A 22,204-nucleotide genomic window follows, 5' to 3' on the forward strand; every position below is an offset into this window, starting at 1 on the left:
GTTTGCTCCTGAAAAAGGACGAAAAAGAAGGAAAGTGGGGTTGGGAGGGCAGGCAGGGGATTGTTTGTAGAATGGGGTGGGGGAGAGGGACAAAACACTTAGCTGAATCCCTGACGGGGAGGATGCAGCCTCCAGCCGTGTAGAGGCTCGGAGCAGGGATTTCCCTGTTTCAGGCCTCCTCATTGGCTGATGGGCTGCCATGCCCCCTGCCGGGAACAAAGGAAAGGAAACCCGGGCGAGGGATTCCCAGTCGGGTAGAGCCACGGCAAGGGCCAATCAGATTGTTTGTTACATTCTGATTAACCTTTCGCTGGGTACTAATTTATCTTCAAAAGAGTCCATCTAAGCATTCCTTGATTTCTTATCTGGGAAAACTGGGATTGAAAACCCTTTGTGTCCCAGCAGAAAAGAAGACCTCTTCTTGGTTTAGAGTGAACCCGGACTCAACCAAGATATTCCTCAGTACCCCAAAACCAGCACAAACATAGAGGTCATGAAGCTGCATTTTGCTTCTTATTGGCTAGATATCTTCATCAGTAATACTGGCCAATTATCAACAGATCTGACTTTTAAAAGACCCTTCCTTACTGACTTCATGAAAGCAGAGCCTGTCGTCCTTTTTCACTGAAGCTTTATTTGTAACCAACTTTTGTCACTTTCTTTATCTAGTTTAAAAAATATATATTTTATTTAAAATGTCCATTATCAACTGGGAATTCAGAATCAGGAGTCAAAACTTTGTACTAGCCCTTCGACTCTGGTCCCTATGCTAAGAAAAAGAAAAGAGTTAAAAGGATGTATGTCAGGATGTGGTACAAAGTAAAGTTGGTGCACCCTCTGGAAACCTAAACTAGCCTGATCCCTACCACTACAAAGGAAAATGATCTAATCGGAATGCAAAATCACTTGAGGGCCTTTTGCCCACAGGGCTGGTTTCCTACCTTCCCTAGACCCTGCCAGGATTAGATAAGGGCTTCTTGCCTTAAGCAGGATTCCAATCTCATCACCAGCCAACGTCTCTTGGCCTTTCGCCCGATTCACAGTTCTAGCTAAAATGTTGAATAAGTCTCCTTGGGGATTTCCGCCCACTATACATGGGAGTAGTGAATGTCTCTAGGCCTCCTGGACTGCTATTTCGTCCCAGTCCTGTACAAAGCAAAGTCCTCTCAATTGTCCTTAGATAGCCGAGGCAAGTCCGTCTTAACTCAGAATCCCTCTGGCTCCTCCCCCTATCCTAGGGTCTTGGGTTGCACCCCCCCCTCCTGGGGTTGATCTGATGGCGGCCCACTCTGGGCCTGCCTGATGGTTACTCTCCCCATCCTGAGGTCTCAGGTTTTACACACCCTTGTGGGGGTATCTGTTCTCTCAGCCCCTCCTGGGCTATTCACCTTATCACCCAAGCTTGGGGTATATGGGGTCTCGCCCATTGTTTGGCATACCTTTGGCTTCTACCCCTCCCTGGGGTCTCGGATTTCACAACTCCTTGAGGGGGGTATCTGGTCTCTCAGCCCGCTTGGCCCATTTAGCTTCTCACCATAGCTTGGGGAATATGAATTCTCATCCCGTTCCAGGTATCTGGTGCTGCAGCCCCTCTTGGGCTCTTTAGCTGCTCACCCAAACTTGCGGTATATGGGGTCTCACCCAATTTTGGGCAATGTGGTGCTTCAGCCCCGTCTTAGGCTATTCGCCTTCTTGCCCCGGCTTGGGCTATATGGATTCTCGCTCTGTTTCGGGTTATCTGTGCCTCACCTCCTCTTGGTCTGTTTACCTCCTCGCCCCGTATTGGGGCATATGGATTCTCACCCCCTTTTTGGGCTATCTGGTGTTACAGCATCTCTTGGACTGTTTAGCTTCTCAGCCGACTTGAGGTATGTGGATTCTCGCCCTGTTTCGGGTTTTCTGTGCCTCAGCTCCTCTTGGGCTCTTTAGCATCTAATGCCAACTTGTGGTATATGGATTCTCAGCCTGTTTGAGGCAGTTCAGTGCCTCAGAACCCTTGGGCTCTTTTGCTTGTCACCGGGGCTTGGAGTGGATGCAGGCCTATCCACCCTCCTCCCAGTTCCCTGAACGCACTGCGCACCTAGATTTCTACGGTGGCGTTCATGGGCGGCAATGCGGTTCCAGCTTCTCTTCTATCTTCCGTATCAGTGCGCAGGCTTCTGTGCATCCCTTTGGTTCACAACAGGACTTGGGTGCGCGCTCCAGCCGGCGCATGGTCGACCACGATTCATATGTTTGCGTTGCTGCTCTTGTCGGCGGGGCCGAGCTTCTCCAGCTTCATGCCTGGATACAGGTATCAGAGTTCTGCAGTCTTTCTCGCAGCTTTGCACTCCATGCCGTGTGCATGGGACTGCTTACTGACTTCGCTTGTAAGGGCTACGGAACCTGGTCTGCTTCTCTGCTCTGCAGACTTGTGTTCCTCTCTCCTGCTCTCCCTCTCTTGATCGGTCTCAAGGGCCCTTTATGTTCCTCCCTGGGAGTAGACAGAACAGTCCATTGGTCCTTCATTTCATCCAATGAGAGCAACAGTAAGGGATCAGAAACCATACCATCTACCGCTTTATAAACATTCCCATAGTTGCCTGGTGTAATCCACATATAGCCAATAAAAACATTAGCTTCCTGGGACAAGAAAGGATATCCCTGTCAAGGGTTGGCCTGTTCTCCAAGGGGGAGTAGATGGTCACCGCAGTGGGATCCTGCTTGCCTTGTGTCCTAGGGGTGTTAAGCTTAGTGGGCTCACCTCCCTAGTCCCAAAAGGGGGGTGCCCCCCCCTTGGGGAGAGGTGACAAATTCCCTGGATTCTTCACACAAGAGAAACACAGATTGTCAATATGGTGTTCTTGCATCAATAATCCGTAACCAGTACATAGTCTCATATGAAAAACTAAATCTGTTATGTCCATCCCCACAACGAGTAGTCCATAAGCCTCGATCTCTGGACCAGTTGCTAGTACATTTCATACCATTCATTTGGGTAGCTGTGTTATACAGTGTTCCAGTCCATTGAGTTTCCTGCACGGTCAGTTGCTCCTTCTTTTTTTTTTCTTCATTTTTTCATTTTATTTGCTTTATTGATATTTGACAGTGTTAACAAGCTCTCTTATCCTCTGCCCTTTTCTGGTAGAAGGGAGGCTTCTGTGGAAGGTAGGAATCCAGGAATCCAGGTTGACCTTCTTTCATGTTTTTTTCTCTGCAGATATAATCATGAGTCTTTTCATACAGCTTTTGGCCTACGCACTCATGGTATGCACAGTGCATATCTTCTGGTGAATTTCAATATATTTAATCAGAAAATCATCTATCCCTGGGAGGGGTTGCATCACAACCCACAATTATGGGTTTCTATGGGCCTCATTACGAATGTGGTGGTACAGTGACAACGGCTTGCAATTACAGAGCAATTTTTAACACGCAATGTCAGAGCCAGCAATGTTGGATTTTGGACAGGCATAGGGTCTGCATTTTATAGCCAATGACATAATGGTACTACTTGGCAGGCCATTAGATGTCAACAGCTGGCAAATGGTGCTAATAGCTGGGCATATTATGGCAGTGCCTGCCAAATGCCTATCTAATACCTACATGACAGCCAAAACCTATGGCTTGGCCAATGCTTGCTTGTAAAAGGCATTCAGTGTAAGGAACAGAAGTTCAGACACACATACTGCTTATAAATCAAGTGGCTGAAGGCACACGTGGTTTAGACTGCTTCATCACATCTGGCGCTGGTTTCAGCTGCATTAAAGCCACGGGTAGTCAATCAGTGTGAAAATAGCCAAACACCCACAGGCAGTGTGTCCCTCCTATCATGTCATCTCTTTCCTATTTTCACTTCCAATGATAATAGTTTTGGCTTATAAGCGGCGCGTTTAGAAAACCTAACAGCCAAAATTAAAAATAGGTCAATATTTCTGAAGAAGCAATGTTAAAATACTAAACATTGAGAAGTCTGGGAATATAGATATTCGGATAAAGCGGCGTTCGATGCTGATAAGTCGGACAACGTCCAGCTCATTTCCAGTGGCTGATTGTGCAAGGATAGAGGCACTGGGAATGATCTGACCCCACAGGGTGACTTTGAGGAGTCAGGGTGTGTAGTTTCCAGTGGCTGATTGTGCAAGGAGAGAGGCACTGGGAATGATCTGACTCCACAGGGTGACTTGGAGGAGTCAGGGTGTGTAGTTTCCAGTGGCTGATTGTGCAAGGATAGAGGCACTGGGAATGATCTGACCCCACAGGGTGACTTTGAGGAGTCAGGGTGTGTAGTTTCCAGTGGCTGATTGTGCAAGGATAGAGGCACTGGGAATGATCTGACTCCACAGGGTGACTTGGAGGAGTCAGGGTGTGTAGTTTCCAGTGGCTGATTGTGCAAGGATAGAGGCACTGGGAATGATCTGACTCCACAGGGTGACTTGGAGGAGTCAGGGGGTGTAGTTTCCAGTGGTCACGGGTTCGAAACAACACGTCGAGTATCATGATTGGGTGATGACAGCCCTTACTCTATCAATACCACACGAAGGGGCCAGTGAGAAGCTGTTGGGACCTGCCCTTTACTCTGAAATATAATCTCACACAAATTGGACAAGACAACCACAGAACACACACTGTCCTACAGGTGTAACAAAAAAAAAATCCTCTCTATTAGGTTAGGAGACAGAGAAACAAATAACTCTCCCTTGTAGAGTCCGCGTCTTCTCTTAGATTACGGTGGTGACCGGCCTGTCTAAAACAGTGGATAAACATAGAAGAAAAAACACCTAACAATTCCACTGAACTCGTCATGCATATTCAGCATCACTTATATATTTTTTTAATAAATTGTGAGTCAAGAAATATCCAACTCAAAAAGAAACCAAAACCATATTTAATGTGTGTGCCCCTGTCTAGCGGCACGCATTGGGGATGGGCTGCTAGCCAGAGTTGATTTGGACCGCCCGCTTCTGGTTGCTCACTCTGACAGCCGTGTCCTTATGATCATTTTGAGATTAGGGAATGATCTGATTTGTTTTTAAATTAGGGGTCGCAATCCCCCCTGGGAAACTGCATAACAGGGTTTATAAACAAGTAAAGTAGCTCACAGCGGGTTTCCCCTGTTTTTAGAATCTCTACGTCTCTAATTTTTCTAAAGCAGGCTAGTTCACATAGGTGCTCACACGTTTAATATGGTTTTGGTTTCTTTTTGAGTTGGATATTTCTGGTTGGCTCACAATTCATAAAAAAGAGACACATACATAAGTACTGCTGGATAAGCATGACGAATTTAGTTGAATTTGTAGGTGTTTCCGCTCACCACCGTAATCTAAGGGAAGACGTGGACTCTATGAGTGAGAGTTCTTCGTTTCTCTGCCTCCTTGGTGTTTCTTACATCTGTAGGACAGCGTAGAACCTGTTACTCTATAGTGATGGAGAGTAATGCAGCATGCAGTGCTATGTGAGCAGAGGATTTCCTCTTGTGTAATTTTGGCTTGCTTCCTCCCGGTTCTTTTGCCCTATCTGGGTGGCTCATGCCGTCGATGAAGTGCGGCGATACGCACCCACGCCATTTTGCCTGTCATCATCTCCGAGCTCCTATCTTCCGGCTGAGAAGCCTCTGTGTACGCGAGTCAGGGTAATTATTGCCTTCAACAGCCTAAGTAGTGAACGATGGACTATTTTGACTCTTCCCGCCAGCCCGGTGTGACCGCCAGTGACCGCATCAATGCAGAAGCTGGTATTAGCTGACAGAGGTCTTGTAATGAGCAGGTCCGCAAGAGAATGTCAGAGCAGGGTCACTGGTTCAGAAATGGAGATGGGCACATGGGATTTAATGTAGTATTTATTCTGAATACGAACTTCATGGAAGACTAAGACTTTTAAAATGATGATTAAAGACAGTCTGAAAAAAGAAAAGGAACACGGACAAATCCCTGACGAAAATCAATATTTCTACCAAACGAATAGGGAAGGGATCTGTGGACTCGGAGTAAAAGTGAGTAACTTACACAGTATCTCTTTGTATGGATGAAGTAGCTTTTTTAAGCACACAGATATTTCGAGATAGATAGGCTGTTTTGTAGATATGTAAATGAGATATATGACATGGTATTTTATTTCTATCGCGCTCGTACACAAGTGTTTCAGTGCGCAACAAGGCAAGGGAGGAGAACAAGGGAGAACAAAAAAACAATCTTACTAGGCCCAGTGACATTGAGAACGTGCAAGTGCATGGGAATGGGAAAGGGGGAAAAGTGCATGGAAGGGGGAGAGTGGAAAGTGCGGAGCAGAGGAGAACAGAATAAATACAAATAAATAATAGAGGCAATAAACAGTGGTAGTGCAGCCAGCAAGTGGCAAGTGCTGCGTTTATGGCAGCAGAATGGGTAAGTCTGATAAGTGCAGCAAAGAAGAAAATGGGGTGGGGGACTGTATGGGTACAGATACAGTCCCCAGTGCAAGGGATGGCTTGGAGGCAGTGCAGGGTGAGCAGGTACCTGGGCCCAGGGGACAGAGAGTGGCCAGGTGCATGGTGCCAAGAGAGAGCAGATCAGCAGGGGAGAGGGGGGAGAGAAGGCAGAAGCAAAGAGGAAGGTCTTGAGGTGCTTCCGGAACCTGAGATTGTTCTCCTCAAGTTTTAGAGCGGCAGGGAGGCTGTTCCAGAGGGAGGCTCCAGCCGAAGACGGAGATCTACCCCCAGCTCGTTTCTTTGAAAAAGTACTGACCCTGAGGGAGTTGGAGGTAGAGGAGTGAATAGCTCGAGAGGGGAGGTATTTGCTGAGGGATAGCTGAAGGTATTTTGGAACCAGGCCCCAGAAAGCATTGTGGACAATGCAGAGGGTTTTGAATTTAATGTGCATCCACTGGGAGCCAATGGAGAGATTTCAGAGCTGGAGAGATACGATCCCAGGGCTTGAGGCCAAGGACAGTTCTTGCAGTCCTGTTCTGGATTTGTTGTAGAGGGCGGAGAGTAGAGGCAGGTAGAAACACATTAGAACAAAGACTACTATTTTACTTCCCTTGTGGTAATAGTTTTGCTGAAATATACGCAGTTCTGTAGTGTTTGTCTCCCGTAAAATGTATGAATCTGGGATATGGGAAAGCAACTGGCAAAGATATATTCCAGAACGCAGACCAGCATTGATCCGATTGCACATTGCATTTGTTGAAAAGCTGTATTAGTTTGCTAAGCCGTTTTTGCTATAATGCGTTGCAGTGACGGTCCCTGTGTTTTTTATTTCCCAGGACAAGCAGATAAGTAAAGTGGAAGACCATCTAAGGATGCTGGAGGAGGCCCGCCTGGAGCTCCGGGACCAGCTCAGCCGCCTGGAGACCGAGCAGGAGACAATCCTGAATATGATAGGAAGCGAAATTGATGCCTCTTGCAAAGTCCTTTCCCGGGACTCTGCTGAGAAGTTCAAGGTACATACTCTTCCATAAGGGATATGTGTGCCTTGCTGGCAAGTCGTTTTATTCCTGCTGCAATTGGTTTATGGCAGATATTACGGCACGTGCAGTTGGTCTGTAGTAGTTGTTGTGCCTGCCCACCATTTAAAGAGATCCTTCTGGCATATTAAGAATACGCCCCTTTCATCGGGATGATCCAGAGAGCTAGCATGATCTAGTCCAATACAGACGTGCCCTGAGACGCTTTTGCTTACAGCATGCAGAGGCAACCTCTGGCCATGCAGATGTTTTGGCCTATAACTCCCATCAGGCCTAGCCCATATACTCAATGGTGCAGGGTCGGCAGAGTCGTAGTCCAAACATCGAGAGCTGCAGGGTGCCTACTCTGGGTTTATCGGTTCATGATCCAATATAACATGAATTTGTACATTGCTAGTTCTGTTTTGCCCACATGGCTAATGACTGAAGGTGAGCTCCTTCTCCACAGTAAAGGCTTGATTACGCATACTCCACTCCCATGCACATAGAACTGCCCATTCGTTCACAATTGTGGAGCACATTTCCTCCCACACTACAGTATGGTTCTTATTCTTCAGTGGACTAAATAATTCTATTTTTCAGGCGATTTCCATTGCGCCTGGTTTACAGAGGGATCCTCATCGCTGGCTGGCAGAGACAAAGGTAAATGTCTATGGTATTCTGCATCAATTGGGTTGAGTGCACGGTTTGCATCTGTGGTGTGCTCCAAGGGTGCACAGGATTGCAGGGATATTGGGAGATTTTCCTTGTCTCCGAAGAACCACATGCCTGTGCATAATGACGCTCTGAGGCAGGCTCCTGTTGCCTCATTTTTGTTTGACTGGTACCTATCCATCTTCTATCAACAGCCATGCTGATAATCTTTGCATACCACAATGCCCATATGGCTAAACCTGCCTGTCGGTACCAACCACAAACAACAAAGAGATTCTCATATTGGCACATAGGTAACTGGTACTTGCAACCTGCATCCATCAACATCGAAGGTTGTTTGTTTGCGTTCCCGCTATCCGACTAACACACCCTGCCCTCTTTTCTTCCATAGCCATGCGCAGCGAGGCCAACATTGTTGGCAGAAGGGCACTATATGAGACCACTTTACATTACAATCGCTCAGAGAGATGGGTCAAAAGGAGGTGTAGGATTCTTTGGCAAGCTCTATCGGCCATCCCCAAAGTAAACCCTATGCGTTCCACCAGAGTGGCACAATCCATATAGCGAGCTCCACAGATGGAAACGTAGGGGGCAGTAGTATTCCGTGGAGGGTGCGTGTGTGTGTGTGTGTGTGTGTTCACAACTAGGCTAGATGTAACAGCCCCGCAGCTATCGGAGAAGACGGGAGCGGCGCATCACGCAAACCAGGGTACCAGAGTCTGAGAGCGCAACCAGGAATCCACTCTGAAAGCTTCTCATGTGAGTGTGCTGATGTCTGGGTTATTGACGAACCTTGGAAGTTGAAATATTGCCTGGAAAATAAAGCAGGAAAAAGTATAACTAAAGTAATAGAAGACATTAAAAAAAGAAATCTCCTAAATACCCCCCAAAAATGCTTCAAATAAACAACAATGTTGCAGTATAGGTTAACCTAATGAAGACAGTCTTCTCCGGAATGGAGAAAAAATGTGTTTTTCCCAAAGGCACCAACCTACCGATAATGGATCAACTTCGAGTGTGTGTTTCATTATGTTTAAATTAATGTAATTTTTCAGTTTTAGGAAAACACTTAAAGACTGTTCATTTAGGACTATTGTCGGTCCATTTTGAAACTTTGCACATTTCAAAACCATTATTATTATTCTCGAATTTGGTCCATCAGTTTTGACTCTAATACATAGAAAACCCTTCAACTTCTTAAGTTTGGTCCATCAGTTTTGTCGCAAATATGTAGGAAAGATATATATAGAAAAGAGAACACTTGGGCACGTGCCCCAGTTTCACTTTTCCTGGATTTGTCGAGGCTAATATATATCTACACACTTTATATGTTGAATAGCATGGAATTAACTTCTCCCATCTCCTGTCTGTGCTATGGTTTCCTTTTAAATTGTTATGGCGTCACAATGCAAAACATATATATGAGAGGAGGGACAGTGGAAGAAAAATGTGGGAAGAAGAGTGGGAAAAAAACATAGGGCACAACTTAATCAAGTGTTCTAAGTATTCACTCTGATAATTTCCAACAGCAATCTCCGGAGTCGACCCTCTAACCCACATCTCGCTCCTCCAACTGCAGCAATAATCTCAAAGCAGCAGAAACAAACATCAAAACAACCCATCTCTGCATTTGTACCCAAAATAAAACCCTTTTCTAATCTTATTTTTGCTTGATGTATTTTGATCTGTTCACATGATATGTTGAAGGCATTTTGCCACAGTCTCAAACATGCCTGGATCCAGTCATCTCTGCAGGTTTATGTTCTACTCGGTCATACTGTTATTTTCGTTTTATACCCACAAAGCACAGCTGTCTGTGGATTTTCATTCAATTTTCTTAAATCCTTTCAAAGTGCACTAGCCATGTATATATGAAGTCTCCCCCTCCCTTAGGCGTTTGGCTGTGTTGACGTCTGACGTGACTGCACATGTTGGTTCTCCTTAGACAAAACTCCAGTGGATCTGTGAAGAGGTGAAGGAGCGGGAGGGCCGAGAGAGAAAAGTACGGCGCCACCTTCAGCAGAGCCGTGAAAACCTCAAGGAGCTCAATATGAACAAGGACTCTGAACGCCAAGCGCTCTTTGAGCAGATCACCAGGAAGGAGCAGCTTCTGGAGGACATGCACCGGGAGAAGAGGGGTGAGTCCATTCTAAGCTTCAGTACCAGCTTCTGCAAGAATGAGGATTGCTTGCATTCCCCTGATGAGTATGCATTTCGTGAAGGCTGAGGTGTCATTTCGACCAGAAATGACATACATAGGAAGTGATAGAGGAGATGGAGGTGGTCCCTGTATAGGAGGCATTTACAATAGATTGATTAGGTCTGGGATGGAGGAATGCAAGTGATGGATATAGAAATCTAGGGGCAAAGCTACAATCATACTATATAATAAAAGGCCAGATGTATGTTTGTTCGAAGCCATCCTGCCCACTTTGCCTGTTATCACTGCTAGCGGGAGGTGTTGCCTTACGCATACAACAGTAAGACTTGAAGTTCATCTTTCAGGTGAAAAAAATGTTCATTTTAACAATGACAACATACAATTGGCTTCAAAGAAGCACACTAAGAAAATATATACATTTAAGAAAAAATATATAAACAGAAATTCTTTTGATTCAGCACTATTTCTCTAACAAAATAAATAACTTTTTGTTCAATGTACTCATGTATTATATAATTATTCATTGTAATATTTCTTGGTATGTATTATTATATCAATAATATTCATCATGTATGCTTTAAACTTTATTTGACTTCATATGTATTTACACTCTGAACATTTCTTCCGTTACGCATGTTAGCCCGTGTACACAGGCTTTTCCACTTGTATATTATAATGTACATGTTCACATATTTATAGCTTATAGTGCACACCTGTGGGTACTAAGTTCTGAAACTTGAAAGTGCTAGGAAAGAAGGTCATTTAACCCCATTCAAGAGTATAGTCTCTCTGGACATGCAATATGGCGTTCAATCTTTGATCACTTTGTATTTTTTTATGTTATGTATTTTAAAGTGTCGAGCACGAGTCTGCACCTGAGCGGTTGACCGTTTTTTTGTCAACAAGTGAAAGTGCTTGCAGTGAATTGGTTGCCTGTAAAGACATCCTTTTTAGTGGAAATAGGTGGACAATGGTGTGGGCAAGCAGAGATTTTGAATTTGGCAAGGTATGGGGAACAAGAGCTTGCAAGCAGATTCAGAATTTTTTGTTTTATGGAAGTTGGCCACTATATGTGAATTATTGAGTACTTGTAAAGGTGGAAATTCACATTTATCTTAGAAGGAGAAGACTTCAACTATGAGAAGATCCCTCTCGGTTAGGGTGGCTCCCTCTTGGAAAATGAGGGTCATTTGTCTGCCTTGTGTAAGCCCATTTGCCCAGCATACTATTGTTTAGCTCTAATAAAAGTGGTGTCGGAATTCAATGGTCTCTGCTGTCACTTTGAATCCAATAGCCCAATGCAAGCATCAATACCTCATTAGACATTATACCTCGGTTGGCGGATAGCGAGTGTCTGATTTTCTCTGTGGTAGGGAATATATCACACAGACTCCTTCAGTTCCTTTACCATCTATCACATACTTTCTACACAAGCCTCCTATGAACTAGTCTTACCTTTGAGATAATTACTTCTAGATGACCGACACTAGAGATCTTGTTCTCCAATAAATGTTGGCAGGCGGCACTTTTCCAAATCTATTAGAGGTGTAACAGAGCCAATCAAAAGGTGCAAAAAGCAGGCCCTAACCAACAGTTTTTCCCAGTATTGATCCGAGCCATTCTGTCGTTTGGAAAACATTTTTATTTAAAATACCTTTTGATCTTGAGTAGCTCTCTTGGCAGATTCCTGACTCTTCAGCTTGCTCTCCCACCGACACGCCGACTGCCTGTCAATGTAAAGGCGACTCCTTAATTTCAGAAGTAACTCCTTTTTCTATTTCCATGGTGGCCGTCTTGGTTTGGATACTATTTATTGTGAAATAGCTAAGGGTGCACTGAGCACAATCCACTTTCTCATGCTGAAAAAAGCACCTTGGTGACTTTTCTGGGTGCTAACAGCCCAATCACGCATCTTAGTGGGGGCTGTTCCAGCTCTTATAGGCACCAAACAACATGATGAAGGCTAAAGAATTAGCCAGATACTCTATTTCACGTGGCTTAAAAGTACATCAGACAGCAGACATTCAGGAAGCTCTCCCCGCAAATGATTGCTCCTGCTGCTCTCAAGGGGTTCCATGTAATAAAGTTGCCACAAAAATCTCGCCATGCAAAAATATCGCCGAAAAATGGCCGTTTTTTGTGGCGACATTATTGCATGGAACATGCGGGGGACACCCCCGCAATCCCCAAACTTTATTTTTTTTTTTAATAATTATTTTTTTGTTTTTGTTTTTTTGCCCCTGTCCCCATGTATATGGTCACCCAAATAATATCGCCACGACATTTTCCCGGCGATATTATTTACGGCCACCAGATATATGGCGATATTATTACCCGATACCTCTCAAAGGATATTGCTTGTCAACTGCGGACTTAAAAGATTTCTACTTGCAGATGCCCATCAGAAAAGGATTAAGATGTTTACCCGAGTGTCTGGTAAGCGACCAACACTTTTGCCAGAGTTTCGCAAACCGTCTAATCAAGCATCTCATTTAATTTCTCGAATTTCTCAGATTACTGGTTAATCAGGTTCATATTAGACATTAAAAAGAGGAAGCTTTAATGAGGTTGGCTGGTGTTCGTTTTTATATATATATATGCTGATGACATGCAGCTAATCTTTCAGCTCTGTGAAAATGAGGCCGAGGTCGGAAATAGGTTGAAATCATGTCTGGGACAGGTCAGTTTATGGATGCGTCATAACAGGCTCAAATTCACTGTCCAAAAGACTGAGCTGTTTGTGTTCCTCTCATATAGTTAGCCCACGTGCTGGTATGTATGGCCTAGCCAAAGTGTTTGAATGGGTGTCTCAATTGTGGCCCCCCTCTTTAGGAAATTGCCCTTTGAAATTGCAAAAAGCTACAAACTTGGGTTTCTGGCTTCATTCTTCACTATCATTGGAGAGTCAGATTTTTCAAGTTTCGAATGTGTTATTTTTCACTTGAGGTCTCTTAAACATTTGCTGGAGTTTTTTGGATTTTTGCAAAAAATTCAAATAGTCAATGTCTTTATTTCTAGTCGGCTTGATTATTGCAATGCTTTACACCTTGGTCTGCCAAAGGTAGCCATTGGCTCACTTCAAAGGATGCAAAATGCAGCTGCTAGGGTGCCGATGAAAGCAGGGCGTGGAGAGCATATTTCTCACATCTTGAGCCCGCTGCACTGGCTGCCAGTAGAAAAACGAATAAAGTTGAAATCACTATGCATTGACATGATAGGCTATGGCATTTATAACGCGCACATACACAAGTCTTTCTAGGCCTGTTTCATTGTGCAATGTATGGTTCATCGTCGAATTTGATTACACCCATATTCTTCCGTTACGCCGCAGACAGATGCTTGCATTGTGCTTCCGCCAATCTGCTTGTGGTTCCTTCCTTCAGATTGGCAAAGTGGGGTGGTTGCTCTTTTCCTGTTAAGGCGGCTCGGCTGAGGAACTCGCTACCCACGAATCTGCGAGGGATTGAAGCACATCTGGCGTTTCCTCATAAATCAAAAACCTTTTTATTCCCTCCGCGAGTTTGAAGATCGGTGGGCATAGGTGGAGGTGGGTCTTTGTCTGCTTTTTGGCTCAGGTGGTCGGGCCAAAACTAACGGGCGACTCGTTTTTTCAGTGACTACATGGCTCCTTGCTGAGGTGAAACATTTTTGCGCTTAATAAGTATTGGACCATACTATACCGTACCAAGAGGACAATCAACCTTCTCCAGAGCCTTTGTCTATTGATGAAGTGGCAGGAATCCAGTTCCCGTAAGCGGTATGGAACACGGAAGTTAACGGTATTGGGTCATTCACAGATGCTCGTGCCTTTCCACATCTGAGGCTGGGAATCTTCAAAAGTATATGATTCTATGAAAGACAACTCCACTCTCATTTCAAAGAACGTAGATTGGCCATTACGGCTTGCAGAAGTCATTACTTGCATTTTACGCCCTTAAATTCAACTCGAGGTTTCATCGGTGGATGGCAGGGTGACCCTCTGGTTGGCTTTCCAGCTCCACCTTGAGGCTCAATGCGTTTTTCTTTAAAGTGAGGATTGATTTTGAGCGCACACTTGTGTGTGAGTTCTAACACTTGATGCAGAATCTAGCTCTTAGTTGCAATAGTGTGCATTGATTGTGCATTTCACACCTCTTGGGCAGGTGAACCATTAGCACAGTCCCATACATTATCTTATTCCTCACGCACGCGGTTTGTTCTCCAAAGGCGCGGACGGAAGGGGATGTTCTTTTGTTGATTACCACTTTCCTTATCTTTCCTCCTACAGAACAATTCTTTCATACCCTTTTGTTCAGGCATGTCTTCCTCTAGTATCTTAAGAAAGCTTACAGCAACTGGATCCTGAAGGCAAGTGTTGTGCCCGCTGAAGAGGGATCTAAATGCACACTCGGCACACTCGGCGCACACGTAGCCCTGCTGTTTTTGGCGAGACCAGGCAGCCCTTGCTCACCGGCTTCCAGGCCAGAGAGGAGCCACTACTGGGAATAACCACTACCCTCACAGGCCAGCTGGAAAGGAATGGGGGCTCTAAGCAACCTGCAATCTACTGATGTCAATCATAACATGAGATGGGCTACCCCCGAAGTTTCTTGCACTGATTACACACCACACAATGTGGTCTGTGTAAATCGCATGCATGAAGCTGCTGCCACAAATGATCTATGCCAGAATGGTCACTTTAATAAGTGCCAAGGGCGAGTATGCTCGTCCTTTTGCATAGACTTGCATAATAGCCTGACACTTAAGGGGTTAAATTATATGACTGAATAACTTCAGCTTTCATGCAAGTGATTTACACTGACCATTACTGGCATAGATAGGTTGCGGCTGCAGCCTCATGCATGGGATTTACTCTGACCATTACTGGCATAGATAGGTTGCAGCTGCAGCCTCATGCAAGTGATTTACACTGGCCATTACTGGCATAGATAGGTTGTGGCTGCAGCCTCTTGCATGGGATTTACTCTGACCATTACTGGCATAGATAGGTTGCGGCTGCAGCCTCTTGCATGGGATTTACTCTGACCATTACTGGCATAGATAGGTTGCAGCTGCAGCCTAATGCAAGTGATTTACACTGGCCATTACCGGCATAGATAGGTTGTGGCTGCAGCCTCATAAACAGGTCTAAAGTTGGTGACATGGAAGTTACTGGATTTTTTCATGTGTTACACTGGAGAACCAACTGTAAATGATATGGCTTTGGACCTCATGTTTGTCAAAATTGTGCTGCGAAGTGCATCAATTTATTTATTTATTGGTAACATGGCTATAAATCAAAAAGTGTGTCAATGTGCATCAAGACAAGGGAGGGGAGCTACAAGGAAGAAAAAACCAAGCAATAACGTTCCTACTAGGTCTTAAGGCATTCGGATCGCGCAAGTGCTGTGATAAGAATGCTGGGGAGAGGGGAAGGAGGGGGACTGGCTAAGGGAGGAGGGGGAGAGGAGTGAATGACGGGAGGAAGGAGTAAGGATCAGGAGGGAAGGGGGCGAGAGGGGAGGGTGCATAAGTGCAGGTGAACAGGCTCATATGCAGCACAAGGCTGGACATTAAAAGACATTGGAGTGGGTGCATAATTTGGAAAAGCATCGCCCTGTGGTGCAGAGGACTAAGTCCAATATGCAGGTACAAGTTTGGTACAGCAACATTGGAATGCCTGAACTCCTAGTGACGGGGCCTACAACAATTATGCAGGTATAGGTTAGGTAAAACAACAGTGGAACTTTATGGTGAAGAGGGCTACAACAAACGGCAGGTGCATTGGGTGGAACAGCACAGGGCTGCGAATGTCAGTCCAGGATAAAGGTAAGAAATGCACAAAACGCATCAGGGGCCGCAAGATAGGCAGCAGTTTCCTTAAGACTAAAAGATGGAACAACCTTGTGGGGCTAACATCAGTTATGTAGAAGCAGGGGGTGGGAGCAGCCTTGATAAAGGTGAAAAGTCAGACAGTCTGCTTCGGAGTACATAGATAAAGAAAGGCGCTCTCTCCTGGGAAGAAAATTAATGGGATCTGCCAGATTGTAAGGGTGTGGAGGGACAGGGTTGTGGGAGGTGGGAGCAAAGGAGGGGGAGCAGGCAGCAGGCCATCTTGGCAAGAACATTTATGGGTGCATAGAACGAGCGCCAAGAAATGGACAGAACTGTGTAGCAAGATCAGGTAGGTAGGGCAGCCAAGCTTAGCCGTGATGTTGCTCAGGTGGTAAGGTGACTCAATGCTGCGATCCTCTGATGGAAAACAGGATTAGGCTGTGAGCGAGGACCGAAACCCAGGTGGGAGAACAATAGGTCCTGCACAGGGTTAGAGCGGCCATCAGGCACTCTGGCCACGGCCAGACAGGCTTAACAGGGGAAGGCCTTGGTGTGGGGCTTAGTTGGGGGCCAGTTTTGCATGCAAGGCTCCCCCGAATTGGTGTATAAGCTGGAAAAAGCGGCCAATCTGCATCTGGCAATCAGGAAGGTTGAAAGCAGCATGTAGTTAGAAATGGCGGCGGCCATCGTTAGCAAGGCATGTAGCCATGGCAAAGCATGCAGCAACCCGGCAGGGCCTACCTTGAAGTCAGAATCAGATGTGGAGGGCATGCAGGCTGTGGGCAACAGGCATGGTGATGGTAGTGGGATGCACAAGGAGCCCACAACCTGTGCCCTCCATCGATTTCCTGGATTTCCACACATTATTTTAAAACATTGTCCCCACTTAATTATACTGGGCTCCCTCGCTATGCTCGATACTTTGTGCTAATTCGATTAAATATGTAGGCCTCTCGATTCAAAATATTCACCTCTCATGATTACCCATGAAAGTCACCGGCTATTATTCATGTTCTCCTGCATGGAGTCTGGCATGGATTCACATGCTCATGAATATTCCCTGTCGTTCAGGCTGGGAATGCTCGGTAAGAGAAAAAACAGTTTCACTTTTACTTTAAAACTGTATTTCTCCTAAACCAATCCATGGCCTATGGGTCAGACTGCCCCCATCAAATGGCAGTCCTCTCCCTAAGCCCCGCCTCTGGCAGCCATATTCAGATTTTTACCGCACGCTTCAGTGTTCATAGTCTTCCAGCTGCTTTCTGAGCTATTTGTATGTTTTGCCAGGTTTTTTTGCTGAAAACTTTGATTTTTGTTTCTCCCAGAGCCTGTGTGCTCTTTCCTCATCAGCTGGCAACAGGGATCCGTTGTCAGTGAAGTTTTACGACCCTCAAGAGTGAAGATTCGTCGAAGTTTCTGGAAGGCCATCTTTGGCCTACTTCGCGACCTACGACCATGCGGAGGAGAAAAAGGAGGGAAGGACCCCCTTCAGGCCCTGAACCAAATGCGGGCTACGGAACGTGTTTGTGGAGGACAAAAATCTTGTACTGTTGTTACCGGACCGGCAAACTACAAGTGCTGCTCGCGGGTGCCTTCCCGCCCACCAGGTGGCATACTGGCACCCTTGAGCAGACCTCAACGGAAGCACCGGCACCATTCAGGAATTGTGCTGGTGCATCCGGCCTCCCCATTCGGACTCAAATGGGAATGGGGAGTAATATTTTGCGGCACCCAGCAATGGGCAATTACCGGGTCCGCCGGGGTTGTAATGCCCCGGTAATTGCCCATTGCCGGGTCCCGCACAATTCATGACTCCGGAGGCCCAATGTCTTTACCGGACCACAACGACGATGGGTGCGAGAGATTCCTGGGCTTCTCAAAGAATACAAAGAAAGAAAGACCAGCATAGCAGGCTGGCAGCTTGCTCACTTTGAGTAAGGCCTCTGCCCTGTGCTCCAAGCAGGGTCATACCTTGGCCCGGACCAGCCACTACGAAAGCAGTCTCCCTCTTGGAAGAGGTCAAAGTCCTTTGAGGTCGCCCCATCCGTGGGGGCCCAAGATAAGGCCAAGAAACACAAGTCTGATTCCACCAGATTCGCCGCTGATGCGGGTCCGAGGTTGGATAGGCCGCGATCACCATCGCCTTCTATGTCCATAGCCAGTCTGCCATCAAGCTCCTCCTGAAAGAGGTAGTCGTCCACCCTGGCCAAGTTACGGAAGAAATCAGAAAAGCCTAGGCCTGAGGAAGAGAAGAAGGCCGCACAGCCCAAGCAGGCTCAACCGGCACAGACAAAGTCCTCTTCGACTACTTCGTCGGCATCTGCTGTGATAACCACGGCAGTAGCAGGTCCTGATCCGACGAGTGTGGCTCCTACCATGCAGAGGGTATCCCTGCCCCCAAGGTTTGACACGGCCGCCGAGGCAGCAGCGAAGGCTGCAAGCCCCCCTTGGGGGGGAAAGTGTACCGGTCCAGATCCCAGTTCAAAACCCTTAGGGAGGAGAAAGGGGTGGGGGGGGGCAAGGAGGCCCCAAAACAGCTCTCCAAGGTTTGCGTTCAGCCAATGGACATCTCATCCACGGACGACGATGACCAAGAGTCTGTCCATACGGTCGACGAGGAGGACGACGGCGGCGCATGGCCTAGCGCTCCATTGTTCCCTCCACAGCAGAGGGACATAACCATGGACATCCTGTTGACTCTCCACACCCTAGTGATGGGGATCCATCAGAGGTTGCTCCCAGCACTGACACCTGTAGTGCCGCACGTCCCTGATCAGCCTCTGCGTAAGAAGAGAAAGCATCACCCTACACCTCCACATCAGCCTCCTCCACTACGCTGGGCCCTAGCTCCACCAGCTGACCCGGATACGCACATGGACACTGGTACGGAGACTGCCACGGAAACCGAACAAGATGAGGACTTCATTCAGGCAGACAATGAATCACCAATGAATCCCCGCACCTGGACGCCCCTCATAGAGTATCTCTACCAGACGACCTGGGATAATTCCACTCGATGATCTCCAGGGCCTCTGAGCTGTTCCAGCTGGTGCCCGAGGAAACCAAGAAAGAGGGCTTCTTGTATCAGCGATGAGAGTCCAAGAGAAAGACTATCATGGCGGTACCTTTTTTGGACGACATTTGGGAGGAAGGCCTAGCCCTCATAAAGAACCCATGCAAGGTTCCAACCAAACAAGACCGGTTGGAGAAGAAATACAGGGGGCCGGACTCTGTGCCCAAGTGCTTGAGATCACAACCATCTTCGGACTCTGTATTGTCAGCTGCCGCAAGGAAATGATCGGCTAACTCGGCTTCATCGTCATCATCAGTTCCTCCGGACAACGAGGGGAAGAAGATGGATGCCATGGGGAAGAGAGTCATTTACACAGTGGCATTCACGATGAAGGCGGCTAATGCTCTGGCTATCTTGGCCCAATACGAACAGGAGCTTTGGTACAAGCTGGGCTCGATCCTGGAATTTCTCCCCGACAAGAAAATGGAAGCTCTCTTCCTTTTTCAGGAAGGGGAGGTGGTGTCGGACAAGGCCATTACGGTGGCAGTGGACATCGCAGACACAGGTTTCCGGCAGATGGGAATCAGAGTCTGCCTTCGTCCGCAGGGATGGTAGAAGGACACAAACTTTCATCAGGACATTCATGCGAAGGTGCTGGACATGCCCTCAACAGCAAAAATCTATTCGGGAAGGTGGTCAACTAGTCGTGTCAAGCCATAAAGACGGATATGGAGACAGCACATTCCCTTCGTGCTTTTCAGCAGTATCGCTCGTCGTCCTTTCGCTCCTCCAGAGGAAAATCGAGCAGATCGTCCATGGGATTCTCGACATCATCCAAGCAACCTTCCCCATCCTCCATGCAAGAAGCCTACAAGGGTCGCTCCCAGGCCTACGGTAGCGGAGGTCAGCGTCGCCGTCGCCCAAGCAAGCCTGAACCAACCAAGATGTCAGGCCCCCACTTGTGCACACTGGTGGGAGGCCGCTGACGAGGTTTGTCAGCGAGTAGAAGTAGATCACCACTGACAGATGGGTGCTGGCCCCGAATCACACCTTGGAGATCCAACGCAGGTGCCCACGTATTCCACTGGTTCCCCATCAGGAGCAGCAGATCCTTAAGCTCCTGGAAGAAGTGCAAGCCATGTCACGGAGAGGGGCGATAGAGCTTCTTCTTTAATGTAATTTTTCATGTGCTGATACCATAGGTTATTCTTTAAATGAGCCGGATTGTCAAGATACGTATTTCTACCTTCATGAATTTCCCCAACATCCCTTTTAAATCAATATAAATGCCTAGTAAGATTATAAAAGATGCTGTTTGTGATTTCATCAGGGGCAACAGCAAATGTTTTATTGTCATCCACCATGTATGTATTGTTTCTTATAACTTGTCTTAATGTCATAATAATCAGAAGGAAAACAGAAATGATAATGCAAAATGACACCACAATTATTATTCCTTGGAAACCCATCAATTTTCTGGATGACAATGAGACTCTTCTATCCTTAAACCTCTTCCTTTTTGCTCAAACCTTTAATATGTGAGTCTTTATGAATCATTCCTTTATATCAAGAACTGCAAGATGATTGCAACAATTATCCTAAAAATAATATGATTGTTCTTAATTTCCCCAAAACATTCTGACGGTGACGTATCTTCTTATTAGAGCTGGATAAGACTATAATATGTCGGTAAAAACAGCATACAGAAATGTGTGTAATATTGCAGTAGGTAACATAAAGATGAAGTGTGCTTTTCTTTCAGCTCCAGTATTTCAATGCATTGTCTCATGAGCCTATCTAAACATTTCCAGGATAACTGCAAAACGGTTTACTCCTTGTGACATGTTAAAATATATTGGCCTTTAGTCTAGGGTGCTGCTGTGTTCTTCACTTTCCTGATCTTTACTATTAGCCATAGAACACGTCTGCATATACAGAACTTCTTCTCTTGCTTCACTGTGGGTAGTTGCAGGAGGGGGGGGTCAGGGTTCATCCTTTATATGGCTTAATGTCGTCCAAATGAAGCCAGGTTCTTTGTCCTTTTATCTTGGCTGCTGTCAGTGCTACGAATTCTACCTCGTATAGACCTTCAAAGCAGGGAGTGCTCCGATTGCAAACACATTTTTGTACCAGCACCTGGTCTCAGGGGTATGGAGTGGGTTGTTTTAACAAATCCTTTGCTTCAATGGGTGGATCGTCTTTGTCGCTTCTCTTTGACCCCTCCCTTCGATTCTTGACCTGTTGAGACATGAAAGAAACACTTGCAGTCATTGTTGTTAGGTAATCATGCATCTCGTCACCTAATGTCTTCACCACACTATGGGCATCAGTTTTTAACCTGGCTGGAGGAGCAAGGGGGGTTCTCATGCAGCATCCAGCCAACTCATGAGGCGTTAGATGGTGATCTGAGCCAGGCTGATTCCTTATAGCATTTAAGGCAAGGGGTAGGCAATGTAGCCATCCCTCATCTTTAAACAGATTGAAGGAAAGGATTGTAACGATAATCGTTCACAAACACCATATGCCTATGGGTGTTGAGCAGAAGAAAACGTATGCTTAATGCCCAATAGAATAGCTATTTGCTCAGACAACTAATTTACAAAATGCGCTCCATTGTCATACTGCCAAACCTCACACACACACACCCCATCTTGGGAACACTTCACACAGAAGGAACTTGGCAGCGCACGTGGCACTAGGGTGTATGCATGGACCTACCTCTATCCATCTAGAAAAAAGACATACCACGACCAGCATACATCTGTAACCATTGCGTGAATCTTTATGTAGATGCTGAAATGGGCCATTGGGTCTAGAAATGGCCCCTCTCACTGTTTGCAAAGTGTGCCCTGCAGTAAATTTCAGGCACATGATGCAATTTACAATACTGTGCCACATGCTCCAACAGGTTTGATGAAGACCACTCTTCTGCGATTGTAGCAGTTAGACTCTCGCGAGTCCCATGCGTGGCATAGTGAAGCTGCTCCAGCGCTACCCTCAATAATGCTAGAGGCATAACTGGCTTTTCAGTAGTATCCTGTCTCCAAATTGCCTCAGTGGGGGATAAAGAACACCCCCGCTTCTTCCATAACTCCTTCTCGTCTGGTGGTGCTTGCCCTTGTATCTCAATTAACTGGACA

General features: G+C 46.2%; 1 protein-coding gene across 7 annotated transcripts in view; it reads left to right on the top strand.

Moving 5' to 3' along the window:
• CEP128 (centrosomal protein 128) overlaps positions 1 to 22,204 on the top strand; it is an 864,240-nt gene that overhangs the window by 443,974 nt on the left and 398,062 nt on the right. For all 7 annotated transcript variants that reach the window (XR_011283785.1, XR_011283784.1, XR_011283786.1 and 4 more), the window contains 3 exons: positions 7,222 to 7,398; positions 8,005 to 8,064; positions 10,022 to 10,214. Coding sequence is in view for 4 of the 7 variants with exons in the window: in XM_069637862.1 (XP_069493963.1) it covers positions 7,222 to 7,398; positions 8,005 to 8,064; positions 10,022 to 10,214 (430 nt within the window). In the remaining 3 variants the exon portion in view is untranslated. The remainder of the gene's footprint in view (positions 1 to 7,221; positions 7,399 to 8,004; positions 8,065 to 10,021; positions 10,215 to 22,204) is intronic.

Source organism: Ambystoma mexicanum, chromosome 14 (assembly GCF_040938575.1).
Source record: "Ambystoma mexicanum isolate Mex_15411 chromosome 14, UKY_AmexF1_1, whole genome shotgun sequence".
Classification (NCBI taxonomy): Eukaryota; Metazoa; Chordata; class Amphibia; order Caudata; family Ambystomatidae; genus Ambystoma; species Ambystoma mexicanum.